The 20,882-nt window shown below is 35.0% G+C and overlaps 1 protein-coding gene across 1 annotated transcript in view; it reads right to left on the bottom strand.

Annotated features, from left to right (window-relative positions):
• Positions 1-20,882, bottom strand: part of LOC134848002 (centrosomal protein of 131 kDa-like) — a 49,222-nt gene that overhangs the window by 6,220 nt on the left and 22,120 nt on the right. Inside the window, exons 3-10 of the mRNA XM_063865332.1 lie at positions 14,085-14,570; positions 13,565-13,800; positions 11,837-12,016; positions 8,350-8,473; positions 7,189-7,368; positions 5,205-5,368; positions 4,418-4,528; positions 2,367-2,543 (exon numbers count right to left, since the gene is read on the bottom strand). Coding sequence (XP_063721402.1) covers positions 2,367-2,543; positions 4,418-4,528; positions 5,205-5,368; positions 7,189-7,368; positions 8,350-8,473; positions 11,837-12,016; positions 13,565-13,800; positions 14,085-14,570 — 1,658 coding nt within the window. The remainder of the gene's footprint in view (positions 1-2,366; positions 2,544-4,417; positions 4,529-5,204; positions 5,369-7,188; positions 7,369-8,349; positions 8,474-11,836; positions 12,017-13,564; positions 13,801-14,084; positions 14,571-20,882) is intronic.

The following is a 20,882-nucleotide window of genomic DNA, read 5'->3' as shown; positions in this document are numbered from 1 at the left end:
TTTCTCTTTGATGCGAGCCGTTTTGGACTTTACTTAGTATTTACTTAAAAAACTACGTGAAAACTAGGCAAACGTAACTTGAATGTGTTTCAATAACTTAACTATAAGTAAAAACCCGATTTGACTTTTTCAAAAAAGATATTTCACGCATTTATCCAATTTAAGCTATTGAAAACCTTTTTGAGGTCATTTAAACGAAAATTTTGATCAATATTGTCATATAACTTCGAACAGTTTTTTGATAAAGTTGCCAGAAACTCTCAACCTAGTTATTGAGCAAGATGTACTTGATTCGATTAAGTTCTGGAGTGAATCGCTTCAATTCGCTTATAGGACTTCGTTCTCTTATATAAAAATGTGGATAATTTTGTTTCAAGTAATTGAAACATTGAAATACTTCAAGTTATTTTATAGATTGAATCAGTTCGCAAAAAGCTTTAAAATTTTCAAAGCAAACTATTCAGGCTATGAAACTTTGAACTTATCAAATTGATTCATAGACGGAATCGGTTCGCAAAATGTTTAAGTTTTTCTAAGCAAAAGGTTATAGCTTGGAATCAGCGAAATATTTCAAGTTATTTCATAGATTGAATCAGTTCGCAAAAAGCTTTAAATTTTTCTAAGCAAGCTATTCAAGCTATGAAACGTTGAAGTATTTCCATTTATTTCATAGATTGATTCAGTTCGCGAAAAATTAAAATTTTTCTAAGCAAACTTCATATGCTACAAAGTTTGAAACAATTCAAGTTTTTTCATAAACCGAATCGGTTCGCGGAAAGTTTAAGCTTTTCTAAGCAAGATTTTCAAGCTATGAAACGGTCTATGAAATAAATGCAAATGTTTCAACGTTTCATAGCTTGAAAAGCTTGCTTAGAAAAACTGAAACTTTTCCGAACCGATTCATAGTAAAAATTAATGTTTCCTAAGCAAGCTTTTCAATCAAGGAAACTTTGAATTATTTCAAGTTATTTCATAGACTGAATCGGTTCGCGAAAAGTTTCAGTTTTTCTAAGCAAGTTTCTTTCTTCTCCGGAGGTGGTTGAGAATTGCGTATTTTGTCAGTAAAACAGTGGGACTACCACGGTTCCCTAAGAGCGGAGAAACTTCCACTTTTTCCAACCCAGAATAGAGTTCGGTCTAGAGAACCGAGTGAAACTCCCGTGCTCGGATAGTTATTTTATTAAAACCGATAAAAAATCCTAAAATGAGCCCCTACAGTGTTTTCATACTGAAAAGTCAGTCCTGACAGATTAGAACTCTATTAGCGAAAAAAAGATAGCCCGACAGATCCTCTTTTGTCGGTGTTAATGGTTTTGCCTGACAATTGAATAGAAAAACGTCATAAATTACAAAAGCCAGTTTCAACATCTGCTATTGGTGTCTTTATTATTCTCGACAGTTGATTCTTGAGATTAAGTGTTATAACCTCGGAGCCATTGAACGAGGTGACATCACGGGTGAAAAGGAAGGTAATTTATTTCCTGCGTTGTACGGAGCTTAGTTGTAGCTGTTAGTTTTGCTGGATATCTTTTAATTTAAATGATGATTTCTGTACTGTGAATACATGATTTAGTTGTAAAATTGCTTTGTGCTTGTTTAGATGCATCAGATAATCGGATAACTCTCAAGAAGCATCCAGATAAACAAAATTTCACAAAAGATAAAACTAACAAAATAAATAATTTATGCGAAACAGCTGACTCGGTTAATGGAAACTTCGAGCCGTATAAAACTGTATGACCTCCATTTCATCTTGAGTGGAATAAGAAAATATGTTTGACCCAAAAAAAATTGAGGTGATTCAATGAGTTACAGTCAATATATCCTTTCACGTCATTTCGGGACATGACCAAAAAGACCCAAATGTTGCGGGTGTGTGTTCGAACCCCACTTCTGTCCCCGCCGGGTTCCCAATATTATCTGCTTCGTCGAGGCGGCAACAGCTGCGTCGAAATGGATGACACCCCTTTCTCCAGTCCTACCCTCTGTTGGCAAGCTCGCAACACGATGGTGCGATTGCGGCGATGAGTATATTGCTAGTTGTTTTTTGTTGCGAGTTGTCTTTTGTTGCGAGTTACCGCATTACGTGGTCCTACGTTGTCCTACCTTACTAGTTCAACTAGGTACCTTTAAGTAGTAGTAGTAGGATCTCAACTAGATGTACTTGCTAACTATTAGTAGCAACAGTAGTAGGTGTCAAATAGATCAATTAATTCTATAAAGTGAAAAAGATGTTTGAAAACGGACCACATGGTCTCATGACGTTCACTCAGGCTTGAGACTGGGTTAAAAAAACATACAAAATATTGTATTTGTCTGATTGCAAGCGTGGAAACAATTCACTATTATCAAAAGTGGTGTCGTACCTTTTCGCTCTCCTGTCTGCTCTTCTCCATGTCTGCCTCCAGTCGACTGATGACTAACTCGATCTCCTTGTCCCGCCCACTCCTCACTCGCTCCGCCATCTCCCTCTCCTTCTGCAGCAGCACCGCCTCCTGCTTCTTCATGTAAGTCTCCTCCCAACTCGCTCGCTCAGCCTCCATCTGACAAAACAACGATGATACAAAACACATTACTACTTAACATAGATGCTATGCCCAGGTTCAAACAATATGACTGAAAAGTGCGACCACTTAGAATGAGAAGTGATGCAACCACTGTGCTCTAGACCATTGAAACTGCGAAAAATCAACTGACAAATGCTCATCAGGCAAAAACTCAACAAAGAAAAATAAAAAGAAACAAGTTTAGCCGTTTCCTGTGCAAATAGCAATGAATATTCAGACCAAAGTCTTACATACTTTTTTTTTCAAATTAGTGTCGTGTTTTTTATGTGGTGTGATTAAGATCTGCACGAAAAAAATAGTAATTTGGCATATTCGACAGTCATAGTCAAATAAGCGATTTGGAAACCAGGTTTCGAGGAAAATCAATTTTAAAACGATTGTAAATATTTTTTGAAGTTGTTGATTGCCAAAATTGCGTTAATAAACTCCAAAACCAATTTACTCGGTTAAAACTAAGTTTTCACGGCTCAAATAAAGCTTACGATGATGAAAAAAATTTCTGAAAAATTAAGCTGAAAAAAATTACTTGAAAAGTTGAAAAAGATTTAGCTACAAAAATTTCATGGTTGTATACAAGGAAGTTCATGAACAACCTTAAAAAGAACTGAAAAATAATTACCGAGCCGCAACAAATTTTGCGTCGAAACCTGTTTGAGCCGAAAACTAAACTGTTGTTATAAACTTTCATGACCCATCCAATCTGAAACACATAATCGCATGCGAATATACTTGCCCTTGAAATTATGCAAAATAAATAGACTAAGCCGATACAACATTAACTGAAACTGATATCACTCAACTATGCCGACAAAACATTAGCAGACAAAAAAAGCCAACAATTTATTTGAAACGGGATATTTCCGCTTAAAAAAAGAACAGGTCTAGATCAGTTCCTACCCCAGGAATTTTGCCATCTCGGACATTAAGTTATCTCCAGACCAAATGTGGCGAAGACGCTTTGACAATTGAATTCTTTATAACCCAAGATACCAAGTACTTTTGTTAACCCGCTGTTAACAGAATCTATATTCTGAAAGTCTATATTCTGATTTGATAACGCTCGCTAATCGCAAGCGCAATAAACAGTCAAAAATAAGGAAAAGAGCCGTAGCTAAGACAAAAATAAAAATTAGGTCTTGAAATGAAATCAAACATAGCCAATAGATAGTATAAAAAGTGTAAAAACTCAAGGAACCCGTTTTTGAAACTAGAAGTCATTCACGTTTTTCGTGACCTTTACACTTAGGCTGTTCGATAGATAGTGGGGTTTGCCTTTCTTTCAGCAAAGAAAAGGAACTGAACTTGAAAAGAAATCAAAAGTCAAAACATATCAAATCTGAGCTGGAATAAATTTTTCCTGAAAAAAAATCACCAGACCTACATAAGAGTATTCACTACGTTCAAAACTCTTGATAAATTAAATTCTCGTTCTTCTGCACTTAATCAACTTCAACATTAAAAAACAAAACTTTTTTTACATATACGGCAGCACAGCATGCGCTTGAACATATTGTCGATCAAAAATTATATAGAGGATATAGCTGGATCATGTGCTATGTAGTTAAGCTATAAACTTTGCATAAAACTGCAGAACTCATGACTTGGGTTGGATAAATATGGACCGAGCTTATAACACGATGCTCGCAAACACTGTGTGTAAAAAAGAAGAAGGTAAACCAATGACACAGAGGCTTCCAGTCACTTTCACTCCAGTAATTTCCGCCCTGAAAACACAGTCATTTCCGCCTCGGGAAACACAGCTCGGGAAATGAGTGCTTTTGGGTCGGAAATGACTGGGCGGAAATAACTAGTCAAGCACTGAGAGTGTGAGAATGTAGAATGAGACTGACCTTGTCCTTGTACTCCTTCATCTCCTGACTGTGTCTCTGCTCCTGCTCCACTCTCGCCTTCTCATACTCCCTTCGCATGTCCTCCATCATCTTCCGATTGCTCTCTTCCAGCTAAACACACAAATGAACAAACAGATCATACAGCACAGCAATCGTAAGAGGGTGATCGGAACAATTCCCTTGTTTTCCGAATTTCAAAAAATCATTTTCGACTTTTCAACATCTGCCAACTTTACTGTTGGTCAACTTTACACCAACAAATCATTGTGCACTCACCCAATTGTCAATTTGACCAAATGTTAAAGAGTCAAAATTGATTTCTGCAGTTCCGAAAACAGCAAGGAAACTTCTTCATAATCAGATAACCAATATGGAAAGAGGTTAATTTTTCAACCATTCTCAAACATTTGGAAAAACTGTGACGCAGGGTGAGTTTTCTGCGCAATTTTTAACACTTCAAAGGCAGCTCGCATTGTTCAAGTTCTCAAACAAGGTCACATCCATAAAATAATCATAATTGATTTCAGTAATTCTATTTTTGCGGTATCCTTTCAAGAAAAACTTTTACTCTTACCCTAGAAAAATGTGAGAAGAAAAATAAGAAATTGGGTGAGACTTAATCACTCCCAATAAATGTTATGATCTTTTTGCATTGCTTTTTATTGAGGAACTTTAGTTTAAATAACTTCCATCTAACCAATCCACCCCCCCCCCCCCCCACACACATACACACACACACACACACACACACACACAAACACACACACACACGGACCCACGCACATACCTGTTTCTGTCTGAGGTCCAGCTCGCCCCTCTGTCTCTGGGCCAATTCGTTCACTCTGCTCTTCTCCTCCTGCACCTCAGCGTAGAGTCTCTTCCTCTGCTGCTGGTAGTTCTGCTCCTCCTGTTCCAACTGCTTCTCATACCTCTGTCTCGCCAACTCTCGCTCTGAACAACCATGGCATCAACTTCAGATTATTTCACAAAGAAACTTCTGTATTTGGAGAAAAATAATTAATACAAAAAAACCGAGCCAACAGACAGTCGGAAAAAACTTTCGAATTTTAAAGAAAAAAAATAGATGTCCTTCAAGCTCTTCGAATTTCAAGCGCAATTTATGATTGAAACTTTAAGAAAACTGGATCAATAAGAATATTTTAAATTTCGCTGTGAAATCTGAAAATTAAATTCCACTTTCGAAACAAGAAGTCGAACACGTTTTTCGTGATCTTTACACTTTCACTGTTCGATAGATAGTGGAGTTTGCCTTTCTATTAAGAAAAGAAATGAACTGAACTTAAAAAGAAATCAAAAGTCAAACCCCATAAAATCAAATTTGAGCATGAACAAACTGGGGTTTAGGAAATTAGACAAGCAAATTAGACGATCAAAAAACAACGGAATTTAGACAATAACTTGCGTGAAATTTGTTTACAGACTTAAATTATCTTTTGGCTGCGTTAATACTGGTTGTCCAATTTAGACAATAACTTGCGAGCAAATTGCGTGAAATTTGTTTAAATTAAATTTTGGCTGAGTAAATACTGGTGGTCCGTTAACTCCGTTTCTATACGGTCGTCTAATTTCTTGTCGTCTAAGTTCCTAGGCCCCGAACAAACTTTAAGGCTTTTCCTGAAAATAATCATCACGACCTATATAAGCGTCTTCACTGCGTTCATCGACTCTTAAATAGTAGTCAAGTCGCAAAAAAAAGTATATACTCCGATTTGGTAACGCTTGCATAATTCTATACTTTCTATAGAGACGGAGCTTCGCTTCGCCTAGCGAGAACACGACAAAAAGCAGCTATATAAAGTGCAGTTAGAACATAAACTCGAAATTCGAAATAAGCCTCGAATTAGTAAAATTCGCTACGTCTTAAAAAACCCCAATAAAAAAACAACAAAAACAATTCGCACACCCTTATGGAAACTAGTAACAACCGAACTTCAAAAAATATATATATTATTTGAACGGTTGCGCACATCTGATTTTTGTAGCTCGGAAGTACTTTTCCCAGTAGCAGAGGTTGAGTTAGTTAATAATATCTAAACCTTTGTTCGCAGTTTTGGTATATATTTTTTTGCAGTATCTGTCCAATAAGATGGGATGGCGTTTAGCAAACTGATAACTATGATGATGCTCAACGTTGAAGAAGTAGAAATAAACACCAGTAAAAAATGATTTTCAGCTTGTGAAACTAAAAACGATCGATCCATACAGCCGCTATATTTCACATTTCACAAACTCCAATATAACACCCATCAAATTACAGGCGGACTTTTTTCAAGTTAAGGGGTTTGTACACTAAACTATTTCAGTTTAATCATGTCATATAGAACCTGTAATTGAGTATCTTTTTCAGATACTATCTTAAATACTCAAATATTAAAAAGCAAATTGCACACTGCTTTATGCTCAAAACTCATACCAGCTCTTTTTCATTTCCCCCAAGAGCAGTAGTAAATTTGTTCAAATAAGTTCTCTTTGAGGTAATTTAATGCAAAAGTTGCTTACATAATAATGAAAATGTTGAAGTTTTCAAATATTGAAATAAAAAGTGAATGGAATTCTAACACTGCTATTAAAAATCGCACACTATTTAAGACAAGATGCTGATTACTCATGTCTTAAATTGTCTCTTTGTTGTTCACAGAAGTAAAAAAAATACTAATTAGTTCGCAACAAATCATAACATTTTTAAATGATTTTAGCGCGTTTTGCGAGAATTAACTTGAGACAGATTCATGTCTTGAATACACACTAACCTTTCTCGCAGGCCGATTCAAGATCCATCTGCATGTTGTTTCTCATGAGTTCCTTTTCATGAGTGTACTTCAGGGCTGCCCTCTCATCCGACTGGGACACCTCTGCCTCATGCAGTGCCTTCAGCTTCCTCATCTCTGCCTTGTGTCCAGCTATCAACTTCTGGATCTCCGGCTCCAGACCTGAAACGGAATTTCTTCAATAAACTGGCGAAAAAGAATCGCGGATAGCGATACAATTTCAAGTGTGGTTCAATCATATCTTAATTCCCAAAAAGAGATGCTGTGATATGATCAAACAGACACTTCAATCAAGTAATCTTCAATGATTATCTGCATTATACATCGTGATTTTCTTTGTTGAAATTAAGGATATCTTAACGTTTTTTTGACTGCGACAACCAGGTTCATGTCTGTTTAAAAATGGTTCTTTAAATGTATTTCAAATTCCGCGGAAAAATCTTTTGAGCTATATTACGGATAGCTATTTTTTCCGACCTTTAGAACCCCACCGCTTACTAAGAAAACCAAAATTTACTAGAAAGTAATTGAAAGCAGGAAACCGAATACAAAGCGACTGATTTTAAATAAATTTTCTTTTGACTTTGAGGATCAATAAAAACATTGCTTACAGAGCGTTGGTTTATAAAGTAAGCGTAGCTACGTGATACAATACATAGTTGATTTCAAATGACAATCAACGGATTAATTTTAGCTGAATTAGGCCCACGTTTTATTGTCGTCTTCTTCAGGAAGATTTAATCAAAATTACTGATATTCATTCTCTTAAAGTGGACCAGACATTGCAAAATAATCCATGAATCCCACTTTTAATTATTTTTGTGTCGACATTATATTTAATTCGGGCCAACTAGTTAAGACCATTAATACACGAGGGATAGGACCAACATACGAGCTGTACAGCTCATCGTGACTAACCGCTGTTGTGTCCCTGTTTAAGAACTTCGTGCAATTTTTTTTGGTTATTTTTCTGGGCTGGGTAATGTTGCCCCATCCTCAAGCAACGAGCACGGCTCATGGGGAGCCTCAAACATACGACCTTCCGATTGATAGGCGGAGACGTTAACATTTAACCAAACCACCGCTGCCCTAATTACAGTTAAGACCCTCATTGCAGAACAAAAGCGTCCATTTAACTCTCACCTTTTACAGTGATGTCTTTGAGGTTGCGAGTCTGTTCGTCCATCCATTTCTCTCGTCTCAGTTTCTCCGCCGCCATCAGAGTCTCCTTCAGCTTCTTCTTCTCCGCATCATTCGACTCATTCACCTGCAACATTCAACGTTCCTCAATCTTATCCCCGGCAATGAGTACAACGAGCCAGTTTTTTGTGATACAACTAACGCAATCAAAGTTAAGCCCCGAGAAACCAAATTTGAACGTGAACATCTGTTAAGAACTTTTCATGAAAAAACTGAAAAAAGCTATATAACACGAGCTATATAAAAGTCTTCACTACAATCATTGACGATCACCCTTATGCATTCACTTACTCTAACAATTTACTCTAACAATTGTTTCTTGTCCTTTTCTCAATCTCCCTTTAAAGCCATGCAATATCATCAAAGCGCGACCAGACAAACTGATCTAGAAAGAGCTTCACGCCACTTTTGATAGAAAAATGAATGACGTTCATTATTTGCAGATTAAAAGACAAATCGAAGAAAAACTTTACGAAAACTTGACAAAAAATATTTTCTCGCAAAAAGGTAAAATTTGCAAAAAAATATCCGAAATCTTGGAACTGAATTATCTACCACTTGGAAATTTCACAATCAGAGGCAAAAAGCGAGGCATCGTACTTTTTTGGGTTAAAGCCCCTACATAGCATAACAAATTACAGAAGATCGAAGCAATTGATTTAACAAAAGTTTCCTACATTTGTCTTCGATTTGTCTTGAACAAAAATTCCTTTCATGGAAAAATGCCCCTAGTAAGACCAATGAATGCTAAATTAGCATCGAAATTAAACAAATAAAGCGGCAAAAAAGCGACAATTTTTTGAGCAGAAAAACGTTGCGCCGGACAAAAATTAATTTTATCAGTTTTCAAGTTCCCGCCAAAAATATTAAGACTTTTTTGCTCCTCTTAAAGAGGCTGCTAAGACGATTTTTTTTCAGCCGAAAAATGAAAAAGACAAAGAAACTGATATACTGAAACAAGAATTGGTCATTTTACAACTACCATAAACACAACGAACAGAACGGGCAAATAAAACGCAGACATGCTCAAAAATTGACTGTACCCATCAGTAGAGATAGAGATGACCACAACTTCAGTCACCCTGTGCACAAAGTGATTAACTCGAAAAATTCTAGAACTCGATTGCAATACCTTTGATTGCAATACATCGATTGCAATATCTCGATTGCCTATCAAACGACAAAAAAAGGCGAATACGTCAATATGAAATTAGCCAAAACCATTCAAGCCAAAACAAAAAAAAACACTAAGAAGGAAGTATTGAAGTCTATTAAAATTAAAAGTAACAAAAGGAAACTGCACACCCCACGCGAGAAAACTCGAAAACGGCAAGGCAGCTAGTCGAAAAAGCATAGCCAACTGACAGTTGGAAAAGAGTAATGAACGCAAGTAAACAACAAAAAAACATTGACTCAGTTGAAAATTCTAAACTTTCGAATTTCAAAGAAAAAAAGATGACCTTTAAGATCTTTGAATTTCTAGAATAATTTATGATTGGTGCTTTTTTGATAAAATTGCCCCAACTTGAGAAAAATGCATCAATAGGTAAAGTTAGTATTCTGCTGACAATCTAAAAATTAAATTCCACTTTCGAAACTAGAAATCGTGACTTTTTTGTGCCATTTCCACGTTCGTATTAGGAGAAAGCTTTTTACTTAACTTTCAACAGATGAATTTCAATTGAACTCAAAAATTGCATAAATATCTAAGCGAATTAATATGCATGAAGGCACATCTGTAGTTATTAGAGCATTTTAAGACTTATTCCTGAAAAAAAAGCACTACGTTAATTACTCGTTAAAATCAAAAATCATACTTTAAAAGTTATTGATTTTTTTTAAATCGACTTATTTTTAAATATTTATCTCGAAAGCGGTTCAATTTGAGGAAAAAAGCTTTAAAAAACATAATTTGCAAAATTGAATACGCAACACCCTCCCTCTAGAAGTTTTTCAACAAACCAACCAACAAACAGACAACCACCCAACCAACCCAATTCCTTCCAGATGACAAATTATGAGGTGACTATACAAATATAAAAAAATCAACTGAAATCATATAACCCGAGATTACCGTAAAACGAAAAAAAAAACATGCATAATCAGGGAAAAATGACAGTTGGTCTAAAAACTTCAAAAAAATCGAGTAGAACAGCCATTGAAACTGCGAAAAAGCGCAAACAAAAATGTTGGCCAGAAATTTGATCCGAACAAGCATGCCAACTGATTCAAGTGATTATGTTAAAACATTGCCAACAGACCATTGGAAAACAGTCGATGAACGCAACGAAACAGAAAAAAAAACACATATTTTTGAAAAGAAAACTTTTCGATTTCAAAGTAACAAAAATATATAGCCTCAAAGCTTTTCGAAGTCCAATAACAATTTATGATTGTCTATTTTTTGATAAACATAATACAAGTTGAGAAACATTGATCAACACATTAAGCCTTTACCATCTGAAAATCCACTTTTGAAACCAGAAGTTAATCACGTTTTTCGTGACCTTTACACTTTTGTTTGTATACAAGTCTTCACTACGTTCATCGACTCTTAACTAGAAGTTAAGCCGCAAAAAAGTATAAGCTCTGATTTTATAACAATTGCAGAAATCCATACTTTCTACACAGAGACAAAGTTTTGCTTCGCAAACAGTAGCGAGAACACGATAAAAAGCAGCTCTATTGAGTGCAATAAATAAACCTCGAATTTAGACATAAGCCTCGAATTAGTAAAATTCGGCTACGTCTCAAATTTGAAACTGCGACCTATAGCTTATGAGTCTCACGCACTAACCACTCAGCCACAGGAGCTTAATAGCTAACAAGAACTAGCCCCAAAATAAGCAAAGAACAGATGCTATGCAATTTCCAATGCTACATTGAAATTTCCAAATAAAAGAACATTTTTAATGAACACTTTTATTTGCGAGTTAGGTTAGAAAAAAAGACGGTTCCTAATAAAAAATTACGCTGATCACTAGTGTAAAAATAAGCCGAAAAAATTAGACAGACTAACAATTGTCCGACAATATAAAATTTCACTCAAAAAACCATCAAATTAATTCTTATCGAAAACAAAAAGGTCTGACCGGGATTCTAACCCCTTGCCAAGGGATCCCAAGGCACGCGCATTACCACTAAATCATGTGAAAAGGGACACCGAAGGTATTGAAGTTCTATAATAAAGCTAATTCAATTTTTTACAATTTTGTACGAAAGTTGTTTACGGTCAAAATAGTCTAGTTACCAATTACAAGTCACTTGCCCTTGCAAGTGAAAACAAAGAAAATGGAATTATATATTTTAAAGGTTTTTGCAAACATAACTCTAGTCAGAACACTGTCTGCAATGAAAAGCATTAATGAAACATAAATTAAACATGCTTCAGACTTTTCGTTCAATAGATTAGATTATTTAACAAACGTACCTGCCGCATTTTGCGCTCGTACTTGAGTGCATTCTCCTTCACTTCATTGGTGAGCGACTGGCACTTTTCCGATAGCTTCGTGTTCGATTCTATCAGCTGGTCTATGAAGCCAGTCTGCCTCGTGATTTTCGTCTCAAGGCTTTGCTTCAGCTCGTTTATTCGTCGCTTCGTTTCTCGGTCCTAGAACGCATTAATTTGAAACTTTTTTTTTGCAATTTTTGAAAGGAATTACAAAAACAAATTTTGCCACAAGAATTGCGATTCAAAATTACCTCACGGGATCCATAGGTTGACTTTTATTACCACAGCAGGACAAATCATAAAAATTATTACTTTCGAACTTCAAGAATCTTTTATAATTTAACGTTTTTTGAATGCACTATCCCAATAAAACTAGATCAAAAGGTATTTTTACTTCGCTCGGATTTAAAATCAATTTCAAAATTAAAATCAAAATAATTTTTTGTGCCAAATGCATTTTTATTGGACAGCTTAATTTTTATTTTCCATCAACTTAGCAAATAAACTTTTAAAAGTTAAAAAATTCTAGCATATGACCACCAAAACATTCCTACAAACAAACAGCATACAGAGGCTGAGCTTCACAACAATTGCGATACATGCAGAGAAATTGTTAATACAACCTATAAGACCATGATAAAAAAGTGCAGATTCAGACATAAAGCCGCCATAGAAATTTTTCGAATAAAAAATCATCACTAGAAAGATGATTCGTTTTGAGCTTACGAACGGCAACAAAATCATTGTTTAGAATAAACAAATACGAGAAGTTTTCTAAAAATATATCAATTACCTTAAAACTTCAGAAAAACAGGTAAATCTGTTAAACCAACAACGACGATAATCTCTGCCAGATGCCAAATCGAAAAATGACATCAATAAGCAATACTGCAAAAACGAATCGTGAAAAACGGGAAAATATTCTTTTTAAATTTTCACTGATATTGTTTTCAGAATTGTTGAGTGTTCTAGCCTTCAAAGATAGCCAGCAGGAATTTTCCACCGTTCCCACGCCTGAAAACTTTCCACCGTTCCCACGCCTTTCCACCGTTCCCACGCTTTCGGTGGAGGAAACAGAGAAAGAACCGCCAGTTGCTGTATGTTTAAAATAATTTTCAGGGTAAAAGCTTGAACAATGAAAACATAGCCAGCGTGAAATCAGAAAAAAAATAAAGTATACTTTTGAAACGAGAAGTCATTCACGTTTTTTGAGAGCTTTACACTTTGGCTGTTCGAAAGTGAAATTCGCCCTTCTTTTAACAAAAAAAAATTAGAATAAAATCATCACCATTGGGAACTACTTTCACTACCTTAATTGGCACTTAAAAACATAACCAACATCTATTGATAAATCGCTGTTACAATCAAACCATCCGTTCTCTCCCTCATAGTTAAGGTACCAATCAGCAGTAAATCAAAAAATATGATCTTGAAATGTAAACTAAGTTTCTGCCACGAAAAAGTCTACTTCCTGATTATAAACGACTTGCTATCACAAAGTTAAATACCTTTTCCTATAATAAACCACACGACTTAAATTAATGAAAATTCACGTCGTTCATCTATATTCAATCATAAAAAGTGGAACTTTAGCGACCTGGACTAAGAAAGTTAAGAACGAATACTTAACCAAAGGAAGCTAACGTTCGTTCAATTTTTTGAAGTATCAATCTACAGTTCCACCATTTGCCCGTGTCAGTTATTCACCTGTTCTTTAGCATGTCTCATCGTCAACTCCCTCTGCTGATTGAGCGCCTTGGTCAACATGTCGACAGTCCTGCTCTTCTGAGCCAGCTCCAACTTGTGCTGAAGAAGTGAGTCAGTGACTTCTGCCGCAGCTTTGTTTGCCTCCTCCATCTTCACCAGGTCCTCCGCACTTGGAACCAAAACTGGAGGCGGTAAGTCCAGCTCTGTATTATCCATATCGCCTCCTCCACTTTCATCTAAAACACGCAGTAGTTTCCATGCTGTCTATTCATCACATCAATCATTATCGCCATACAAGATTTAATTTTTACTCGCATTATCTTTTCCATTGGGAACTACAAATGATCTTATTTCGTGTTGCTATAAAAGTGACAATACTCTATTGGCACTAAAGATACATTTGACTTTGTGCAATAACTTCCGACTGCAAGTGAAGTACTGACTTATTAGAATAGTTTAGCTTAAAGTTATGATAACTGAGTCAATATCAAACCAAGATCAATTGTTTTGAAAGACTTACTTTTGTTTTCATTCGTCTTAACTGCTCTTCCCGACAAAATTGCCTCCTCTTCTTTGTCCGCCTGGTCTAAAAACTCCAAAATTTCGTTCAGTCTTTTATTCTCAATTGGTTTTTTCGCACTGCTTCCATCTTGCTTTGAGCTGGACGATTGCATCGAGCTATCGCTACTCGTAAAATTCATGTCAGCAGAGGAATTCTCGACTAAGAATTTCTTGGTTTTCAAATTTGTTTCAGGGAAATCATCAGGCTGTTCTAATTGTTTTAAAGTATCAAAGAGATCCTCAATTGTCGTGTTTCGCGAGGATTCCAATCCGTTCTCTGCATCTTCGATTGCATTAGACGCAGCTGCCGGCTCCGTATTTGAATTTTGGAGAGCTACGTTTTCTGGATTTTGTTCCAAATCTTTCACAACTAGCCCACATTCCCGGTCAGGCTTCGCCTCATTATTCGAAGTGGGCTTTCCGATTTTGGATTTTCTGAGATTACCTATCAAATTACATAGACTTTAAATTGTTAGTCAAAAACCAAACAAATTAATTATGAACATTTAATCAACCAGGCCACCTTTTCGCAAGTTTAGAGAAACTTTTGGATTCAGGTTAAGCTTTCATGCTAAATCAGATAGTTGAAGAATTAACGATAAAAAAGCGCAATGATTCTGGATTCTAATTGCATTACAAACTCCGAGAAAAAACTGGAAAGCATCAGACATGACCAGTCTATGTGGTAAATAACCTGACCAAACATAAACATAGCCAAAAGATACTTAGAAAAGTGTAACAGAACAGAGAAAAAAAAACAAAAAAAAGTGGGAAAAAATGTTGTAAAAAAAATAGTTTTAAAAAACAGATTGGAAAACTGTTGCAAAACATTTTTGAATACTAACACAGGTGAAGCTGCGCTTCGCAAAAATTTGCAAGAACACGACCAAAAAAGAGCTATTAAGTGAAACAGGAAAAAGTAGAAATAAGCCTCGAATTAGCAAAAACTCGGCCACGTCTCGGATTTGAATCTCCAACCTAGCAAATTTAGGTCTCACGCACTAACCACTCAGCCACGGATGCTTTGATTCCCCAAAAACTAGCTACTAATAACCAAGCTACATATGCTAATAAAATGACAATTCGATACCGCAAAATGGTCACTAAATACAGAAATACACAATTTTGCATGTCAAAAATGGAAAGCATAAGTATAAATAATGTATTTCAAAAAAAATGTGAGATAAAATGAGTTGGAAAAATTCTGAAATTAAGCTTTTTATCTTGTACTGCTGTTTGAAACAATTAACTTTTTTCGGTTCATTTGATGAATTACAAACGCATCAAATGGGTTGACTTTTTACTAATCAAATGTTAAAGCACATATGACATTAGCGTGCTACTGCAGCCTATCTATTGAAAACTGCCACCAAAAGTAGCAATTTTATTTGCGACTTAGATAAGAAAAAAAAGACGGTTCGTACTAATACACATGCTTCACAAGTGTAAACAAGCTGAAAAATCAGTTTAACTCCAACTGATATTTTAAACCTGTCTGCAATGCAAAAGACACGCGATGAACCCAATTATAAATAACACACTGAAAAAAAAACTTGTTCTGATTTTGTTCAGATAAAACAAAGTTATACAAATACCGAACTATTTCATTTCGTTTTGCAAGAACCAAAACAACTAAGAAAGAGACACTGGCTGAGAACTATCGAGTAATTTTGAAAAATTCTAAATCCTAAAATAAGCGCCGACTTTAATTCCTAAAAAATGAAACTCCGATCAGATAAAATTAAGTTTACAGAATTTTTTTTTAACAAACTCAATAAAACAACGCATTTAAACTACTATTGATTTAAAAAAATACGAGAATAGCGTGTCATTGAACCATTTTAAAAAAAAAATGAGTGTAAACGTGTCAATTTTATCTAGAAATGAAAAAATCGCAAGGGTATTAAATCAATCTAAAAAAATAGTCTATATTTGGGTAACGCCATCTAGCCACATATCGTAATTAGAACACAAGCGAATTTGCACTAGGCGAGTTAAAAATTAGAGTAGAAACGGCAATGAAAAAAAGTTATGAAGGGGAACTGTAAAACGCAAGAAAATAGCCAACTGACAGTTGGAAAAGAGTGATGAACGCAAGGAAACTAAAAAAAACTGACTTGCTTTTTCAAAAACCTTCAACTTTTGAATTTCGGAGAAAAAAATATGACCTTAAGGCTCTTTGAATTTGTATAACATATATGATTGATACTTTTTTGTTGAAATTGACCCAAATTGAGAAAACTTGATCCATAGGCAAAACTTTTATTTCGCTGGAAATATGATAATTCATTTCCAGTTTCACAATTAGAATTCAATCAAATTTTCGTGACATTTACACTTTTACTGTTCGAGACTGGAGTTTGCCTTCCTTTTACCAGTGGAAAAGCACTGAACTAAAAAAGAAATCGCAAGTCAAACCGCGAAAAATGAAAACTGAGCGTGAGCAAATTTTAAGACTTTTTCCTGAAAAAAAAAACAAAAAAAAACAGCACGACCTATGTAAGAGTACTAACTACGTCCATTACTCTTGAAAACTAATAATTAACATTCGATAAACAATATGCAGCAAAAATGACTGTAAGTAGTATAGAGCAGCAAGAAGTCATGCCTATTTTCGGAAAGAGGTCAACCTGTCAACGTCACGTGAATATGTTACTCAATGCGCCTAATTTTTTTCTCGGGGCGTATTAAATATCTTATCGGACTAATTTTTTCACATGAGTTAATTTATGGGCGGACTCAATGGGGACAGTTCGTTTAATTGTTAATTAAAAGGATAAGGGGACAGTTCGTTCAATTGTTAATTAAATAGATAACTTTATGACATCACTGAGGGATACAAACTCTCATCAGATTATTTTTTTTCACTTAAAGAAATTTATCGTAATTGATTTGGGAACTCACTTTACCTAATTTTCCGGGTTAATGGTTTCAATCTAAAATAAATCCCTTAACCCCTGAAATGAATTATCCTTGATTAAACATCTTTCTTTAATCTGTTGAAATTTAAAATTTTCAGCTTCATGGTTTTCCTAAACTTATATTAAGGCAATGAAATAAACTCAATTGAATGAACCAATGGTAGTTTTTCTTGATCGATACACATCAAATCTAAGCTTCAGTTTTATTATCTCTCATTGTTGCTTTTTTAGCAGTTCCTAACTATTTCTGTCTCACAACTCAAGACAAAAAACGTGAATCTCTCACAATCACTTGTTTTGCTTGAACTCGATCTATTTCGATTATATTCCCATTGAGCTTCTTTGGCTACTCTTTTTGATTTAACTATCATTCAAAACTTAACATTTGATCAATCAAAAACCCAATAAATTTTTTCCTCAACGTTCCGCATCGAATCTTCTCCTAGCAATTCTTAAGTGAAAGTTGCATTCTAAAATTTTCTAAAACGAATCACTTGAGTTTTTCAGTTTTCAAGTTTCCAAATCTGCTTCGATAAAAAGATTGAAAAACCTCACAAACCACTCCAAAAGTTAGAAGAAATAAATCAATCTTTCATTTCGAGCAATTTATAATCAGATTTTTTCCAAATCATTTCTCCAAAAGATTATTCCTTGAGGTTGTACTATCTCAAGTTTCCCAGAAGCTGCTTTCCTATAAAGTGAAAACCCTATTGGTCTTTCATTTAATTTTGTTGATTAAAGTTTTCCATTGGAGTCTTATTTCATTATCTTACTGACAATTTCTTTGCTACCTTATACAGCTAACTTGATCAATCAATTCTGCCTCCAACCTCGCATATGTAACTCAAACTTAAAACCGTCTTGCTTTGTCGTCCATCTCTCAACTTTTCAGTGAATCCAGTGTTTTCATCCCATAAGATTACCTTCAATTAACTTTTCATTTGTTGTCATTTAAGGTTGAAACTTTTTTTCCTACTGATGGATTCAGGGAATTTTTTTTCCTATCAATGACTTGAATTCCATCTACCGTTCTGTAATCGAATCATTGCCTGGTCTTCAGAAGAAAAACAAATAATAAATCAAAAACTGTTTCGTGAGCTGAAAAGAAACTGTTATTTCACTATTATTTCATAATTAAATACTCATATTGTATAAAGACCCTTGCGAGACTTTTTCAAATTTTTTTTTTATTTACTTTTATTCTACGCGAAAATCCCGGCTTCCACTGCTTCGCAGTAAAAGTAGAGCTCTTTTTCTTCAGAAAAATTGCTTACTTCTTAGAAGTGTTCGAGAAAATTCTGTTTTCGCGAACAAATTTAACCTCTCGAAGACCAAATTTCTGGTAATTAAAATGGTTCTTTCTTCTGTCCAGTAAAAGATTCAATAATTTGCATTGCTAATGCCAGGGATCGAATTGGCCCATTTTTGAAAATTTTTCCTTGAAAACTGGTTTTCGCTCTTTGGAAATAATATATGTTTTTGGTACAGAATCTATGCAGTTGTAAGCAGCTGGCGGTTTTCGCATATTGGTCTTGACTTCCAGGGGGTTGTGTTCATCGATAGCTACCTGTCTGCTAAAAAGAGATGCGGCTGTATTTTTCACTTATATTTCTTCAGTACTAACAGATACAATTGAGGTCGTGATCGAAAGAGTCTTATTCGAACATTAACATTTGGACGAAGTAATTTACCAACGGTGAAAAAATCAACTGCAAGTGGACCATACACTTCTATTTCGTCTCCAAATTTCCGTTTTTCGATCAATAAAAACTTCCGTAGTTTTATCATTAGGATTTGCTTCATATAGGTAACCTTGCTCAATAGTTAAGGCGTCTTTTTTTCCTTTTGTGCCTGAGAAATCGTTTGATAGGAATGCTTTCTGGGGATAGAGACCGTTTGGGGTATGCAATTGCTCACTATTCAAATAGACTTCAATATTTGAAAAAAGCGAGTGTAAAAAATTGTTAATTGAGTAGACATCATCGGCATTTTCTATCTTCCGATTCCCCTTAACGACGGAAAACTTGAGAATTAGAGCAATTTCTTGCAGATTCGGGAATAAAATTCCATCTGTTTCCAGCTGGAAATCGATTCTAGCTTCAATCAGTAAATTGATAGGAAAAAATTATTGAGTTTTGGCCCATTGAACATGTTCTTTAAAGCAAAATTTTGTCAAAGATTTCCTAGTAGGAAAGAGATGAACTTTTATGGAAAGATGACATTTTAATCTTTAGTGTTTCTGAAAAAATCCGTCCGACTGTTTTCAACATTTACCAAATTTTAACTGGTTTTCGTTTTTTCGTTTTTAATCATTTTCCACCTCCTATTTGTTTCCTAATAGTATCCCTCGCTGTCCTTTTTACCGCCTCTTTATGTTAGTTTTTCCTGATATGACATTCCCCACGTCGGATGCTACCGCTTCAAATGAAGCTCTACCAATTCTTTAAGCAGCGGGAACAAAGTATTTTTTTTCAAAATTGGGGAAGTGGTACGAACCACTGTCCCGGCCAATGCTCCCAATTCACGACCTCTGTCGTGGTACTCCTTTAAAATATGACAATGAAGTCCGTACATCCATTTTTTGTGGAAAAAGTCAATGAAATGAATTTGAATTACTGTTTCTGAAATATAAGGTAACCCTGGTGCAACGGTTTGAGAAGGTCGTGAAAAGAAAGGCATTAATTCTCCTTTCTCAATTGCACGAAGCTCAATTTTAATTGAAATGAGTTACTTAAAAGTTTACGGAATTGCAATTTATCAAAGCTGAAAAAACTAGTTGTTTTAATAACAGATAAACTTGCTCTGAAAATCTACTGTTCGAACGGAAAATATCTCGGTAATCAAGAATGTCCGTTTAAGCTAAAACTGAGTGAATTCTTTGTATATCAGTTGGATGAGAAGCATTTTGAGATTCAGGATAACATAGAAGTCTGAATCAAAACCCGTGATTGTCCGTAGATCGCTGCTTCCAAAATAAATTCCGCGTGATCGATTTGTTAACTTGATTTGTAATTTGTAGGAAATTGGGTTTAGTTCCCTTTTCAAACTATTTTGATTGTTTTTTGTTACCTTTTTCAAAACAGAATTCATGGAAATCAAAACTTTGTCCACAGATGAATAGAATCCAGGTTCGATATGGAATTCTTTAATTTTTCCGTATTCAAAAGATTTCCCAAACTTAAATTTTGGACCAATCATCTTCTTTTCTGTACCGAAAAAAAAGTCCATTCTCACGTTGTTATACACGGCTGGATAAGAAAATCTCATTCCCCATCAAATTCAAGTTGATCCGGTAAAAGCTTTGTAAACGACGCTAGCGAATTATCGGTATACACATTAGATGAGGCTGAAGAGATCAACTCAACGATATAACTACTCATCGTCGAATGTCCAATTTTTGCAACTCTGGCTCGTAATTTAAAATTTTCAACTTCATGGTTTTCCTAAACTTATATTGAGACAAGGAAATAAACTCAATTGAATGAACTAATGGTAGTTTTTCTTGATCGATACACATCAAAGCTAAGCTTCAGTTTTATTATCTCTCATTGTTGCTTTTCTAGCATTTCCTAACTATTTCTGTCTCAAAACTCAAGACAAAAAACGTGAATCTCTCACAATCACTTGTTTTGCTTGAACTCGATCTATTTTGAGTATATTCCAATTTTTGACTTAACTATCAATGAAAACTTAACATTTGATCAATCAAAAACCCAATAAATGTTTTCCTCAACGTTCCGCATCGAATCTTCTAGCAATTTTTAAGTGAAAGTTGCATCCCAAAATTTTCCAAAACGAATCACTTTAGTTTTTCAGTTTTCAAGTTTCCAAATCTG

This window comes from Symsagittifera roscoffensis, chromosome 6 (genome assembly GCF_963678635.1).
Source record: "Symsagittifera roscoffensis chromosome 6, txSymRosc1.1, whole genome shotgun sequence".
Classification (NCBI taxonomy): domain Eukaryota; kingdom Metazoa; phylum Xenacoelomorpha; order Acoela; family Convolutidae; genus Symsagittifera; species Symsagittifera roscoffensis.
Note: the sequence above shows the minus strand (reverse complement) of the source record. Positions and strands in the feature narration are given on the sequence as shown.